The 4,184-nt window shown below is 38.2% G+C and overlaps 1 protein-coding gene across 1 annotated transcript; it reads right to left on the bottom strand.

Moving 5' to 3' along the window:
* Positions 1–284: 284 nt before the first annotated feature.
* Positions 285–4,184, bottom strand: LOC115993580 (heat shock 70 kDa protein 8). The gene is made up of 2 exons (XM_031117520.1): positions 3,732–4,184; positions 285–2,233 (listed from the first exon to the last, which is right to left on the bottom strand). Exon 2 carries the CDS (start codon positions 2,229–2,231, stop codon positions 513–515), a length of 1,719 nt encoding a protein of 572 aa, XP_030973380.1. The 5' UTR covers positions 2,232–2,233; positions 3,732–4,184; the 3' UTR covers positions 285–512.

Consider the following 4,184-nt stretch of genomic DNA (forward strand, 5'->3'; position numbering starts at 1 on the left):
TAACATTCATCTTGGTAACATTCATCTTTGTGTTTTTATGAATACTGGAGATAACATATTAGTGACAATGTCCAATTATTTAATATGCTATAAACTTCAATTCTATTAGAATTATGATTAAGTGATTAAATTCACCATTTTTTAACAGTTTAAACTTTTGAAAAAATCGATAATTTAACATGTCTTAGAGGATGAGAAAAACCAAAGTTCAAATCCCCTTCCTCTACCAGACCAGTAAATCATAAAGAAAGAAAAAATGGCATTCAAATGATAAAGAAAGAACAAAATGCCAACCACGAGTCTGTCAATCATATTACACAATTTAAAATGACACTGAAAATCACAACATAAACAAGCTTCAACTTATCTACACGAAGTCCACATTTATTGAAGCATATAACAAAGCATCACCATACAACTTTCATGAAAATTGATTGTGTCCAGGATCAACAAAACATAAAAACCACAGTAACCAAACATACAATGAGACTAAATATATATACATCTCACCACTATATTTTCTTCTGAACTGTAACCAAGTCCAGAGCAGACCCATAAGTTCTGTCTAGAGCTTCAGCACACCAGCCATGCCCATCATCGACTGTTGGCATCCTAACTTCCATGACAGGGATTGCAGGATGTCGAGATCCTGGCAGTACAACACCAGCCAGAACTCTAAGCACATTTGAAGCATCAATGTCCATGCACACATTTATCTCTGGAACTCCCTTGGGAGCTGGAGGAATACCCATGATCTTGATATAGCCCAGCAGATGATTCTTTCCCACCTTCTCCCCTTCACCTTCATAGACAACAATCAGCACCTCAGTTTGATTATCACGAACAGTTGTAAAAGCTAACTCTTTCCGCGTTGGCATCGTAGTGTTTCTAGGTATAATGGGTACAAAATTGTTTTCTTCCACTCGAATCCCAATGGCAAGAGGTGTGACTTGAATGGTTAACAGGTCCAAACTCCCAAATGGATCACTGATACCTGAAGCCACTGCTCCTTCCAGTGCTGCTCCACAAACAGCAGCTTCCAATGGGTTCATTCCTTTGTAAAGCTCTTGTCTTTTACATATACTCATAACAAGATTCCTAATCTTCGGAATGTATGAACATCCACCTACAGCAATTATGTCAGTGACATCCTTAGTTTCTACCTTGGCATCATGCAAGCACTGGATGATAAGGCTCTCACACTTCTCAAACACCTTCCTGTTGACTTCCTCGAATTCCTCCCGATCAACAACCTTACAAATTTTTAACTCATTTCCTAAGTCAACATCGATTTGTACACTGTTCTGGGAGGAGAGCTTGTAGATTGCATCCTGAGTTGCTACTCGGAGCAATCCCATTGATTTGATCTCATTGATTCCATGATTTGAGAAGAGAATCTCTGAATCAGGCAACAGATGATGCATCATATTCTGAAGTATGTCTTCTCCTCCTATGGTACTTCCTGCCAGGGCTTTTATCTGTGAAACTCCTCCAGCTGTAGCAGTAACAGCTACATCACAGTAGCCAGCACCCATATTAAAAATGAGTGCAATCTTCTCGCTTCCACCGCCTATATTCTCATGTACATCCTGTTGCTGCTGCTGTGCATACAACAGTGCCACAGCTGTTGGTTCAGGCATCAGTCTTAGGACATGAAGGCCAGCCATGGCACAAGCTCGTTCAATCCGCGTCACCTGGAAGCGGCTAAATGAAACTGGAATGGTCAGAACAACATTTCTTATGGCCCGCTTTAACTGAACTTCAGCCATTGCTTTTAACTCCACTAGAAATATTGCCAGGACTTCTTCAGGAGTGGTGGATCTCCAGACATTGTTAACCAAGGCTGCAATAAATGGGCGGACACCAATATCCAATGTTTGTACCAAAAATGGAAGGCTTTTGCTTGAATGAACAACTGGATCAGTGTCAACTCTGCCAATTAAGCGTTTCATATTGAAGATTGCAGCACCAGATAACATTTCATGCTCATGGGAGAGTTGATTGCTGACTCCCCCTGAAGGGATATCATCTTTGAAGGTAACATATGATCGCATCATCTTTTGGTTTCTAGTATTTTTAAGGAGCTCCACTTCGGAGCCATTCCAAACTGCAACACTGCATTTCGAAGTGCCAACATCAATTCCAATTGCAATTTCCGGAAAAGCAGAAGATGATTTCTCCTCTCCTGTGGTTTCACTATCAGATGCGACAGTGTATGCTGGTTCAGCCATTCCTAAATTTAGAAAAATTAAAAAAAGGATGAAGAATTTTCTTAACATTGAACGATCCAAGAGGTAGCTCACAACCATTTACAACATATAATACAAAGCAGGGCACAGGAAACAACCTTATTAGACATAGTTATATAGGACTCTAAATGCCAGACCAAGAGAAATCAGATTATTCATCTGATGTAACAAGCACAAAAGAATCATGTATGACTTCAACTCACAAAAACAACTTTGTCGACCTTACATTTTGTTTAGACAGGAGGACAAAACACATGGACAAATTGAAGCTGCCAGGCTTTCTAATCCAAGATTATGAATTCTCTAATGAAGTATGGTTCTCTGGAAGCAAAGGCTCATAAAACTTTAGTTTGATTATTAACGCAACCAATACTAGTTGAATTATTGACTCTTGCCATTTGTTTAGAGGGAACCACTAACCATCCATCTTATTTCTCAATGCACCACAACAATCTCAAATAAAATCATGAAATGAGGAACAACCAAGTCTTTCTTAATCTTAACTAAATGCATACAAACTCAATTCAAATTCAGTAAACAGTGGTGATGCTTTTATAAAACAATTTGGTTGCCTAAAATCCCTAATTTGACTCCTCTAAGTGCCATTAAAGTATTGATGATCAACTCCTCAAGAGACCGGTTAATTTTTCAGTGATGTCAATTAACAAGAATTTTCAAAACTTAAAAACCTTAAAATGAAATGCAATAGATGGCACCTAGAGAGAGTGAGAATGTGTAGATACGGTTATACCATTGGCCCATTGGTTGTGTCTTCCTTAAATTAGACCAGTACACTCAACATGCATCATCTTCCTAATTTTTTAAAGAGTTCTACCTTGTTGTTCCTAAATTGAATCACGTGGTGGCATTGACCAATTAATTACATGGTTGAAGTTAATTGTCCTTTCAAAAATTAACACCGTTTTTGCTGCATTAGTCAATACAACCATGTGAATAAATTCAATTACTAATGTGGAGCTATAATCTGAATTCTAAAGGCATCACTATTTATATTTGGACATAAAGATGCTGTTTTTACATTGTTAGATGAATTAGCCTTCAGGGTAATTTCTAGTTCAGCATATGCCACAATCCTTCTACACTATTAAAACCTCCAATTCTAAAAGGCATCCAAAGTAAAGAACTTTGAAAACACAGTTCTTTCAGGTCTTCCTACAAACACCTTTAAGGTCTTTTGGTTCCTAAAAAGTTGACCTATAATCCAACCACACAACAAAGTATTGCACTAAAACAAAACCGACCCATTTCCTAAAACGATGGTATATCCTTGTTGGGTATCAAACTGAGTATGCCAAAGACCCGAAAACAATGAATCTATAGCAACATGGGCGACTAGAAAATGATATTTAATGAAGTAAAAGTCCGTCAATAAAACAGAGTGTTAATAAAAAAAGAAAAGAAAAAAGCCATGCAGTGCAGACCCTTAATGAAAAAACAAAATGTGGGAAATGAGGGACTTACTGCTTAGAGAAGATCACGAGAGCAGATAGAGAAATGGATTGGAAGTTGGGACACCACTTTTGTGTTGAGAAGACACAGCTTTAGGTTGCTGATAAACAATACAAAAGGTGCTCTTAACTCTTAAGCTCAAGTTCTAGAGTTTCCTAGAGAGAGAGAGAGAGGGAAAGAGACAAAGTGGAAAATTTTGGTTCTTTTTCTTTTTTTATTTTTGTGAAATGGAAACTCTAAAATGTGTGCACTCAGACGCAGATCACATATACTACATGCATTTTTGTCACTTCCAACATTAGAAGATTGAATTCAAAGGCGTTGAGCACCAATTGATTCAAGACACGTCTGTGGCATTGTGATTTTTGAGGATAAATGTGCGCACACGGTTTGCACAGTTTGTTCGGTGCTCGCTCGCGAGAAGCGTCCAGAGAAAACGCACAACTGCGGACGTACGTGGACTGG

This window comes from Quercus lobata, chromosome 6 (assembly GCF_001633185.2).
Source record: "Quercus lobata isolate SW786 chromosome 6, ValleyOak3.0 Primary Assembly, whole genome shotgun sequence".
NCBI classification, from domain to species: Eukaryota; Viridiplantae; Streptophyta; class Magnoliopsida; order Fagales; family Fagaceae; genus Quercus; species Quercus lobata.

What these genes read in the sequence shown, in the direction of transcription:
- LOC115993580 (XM_031117520.1), bottom strand. Translation starts at nt 2,231, where the DNA reads ATGGCTGAACCAGCATACACTGTCGCATCTGATAGTGAAACCACAGGA.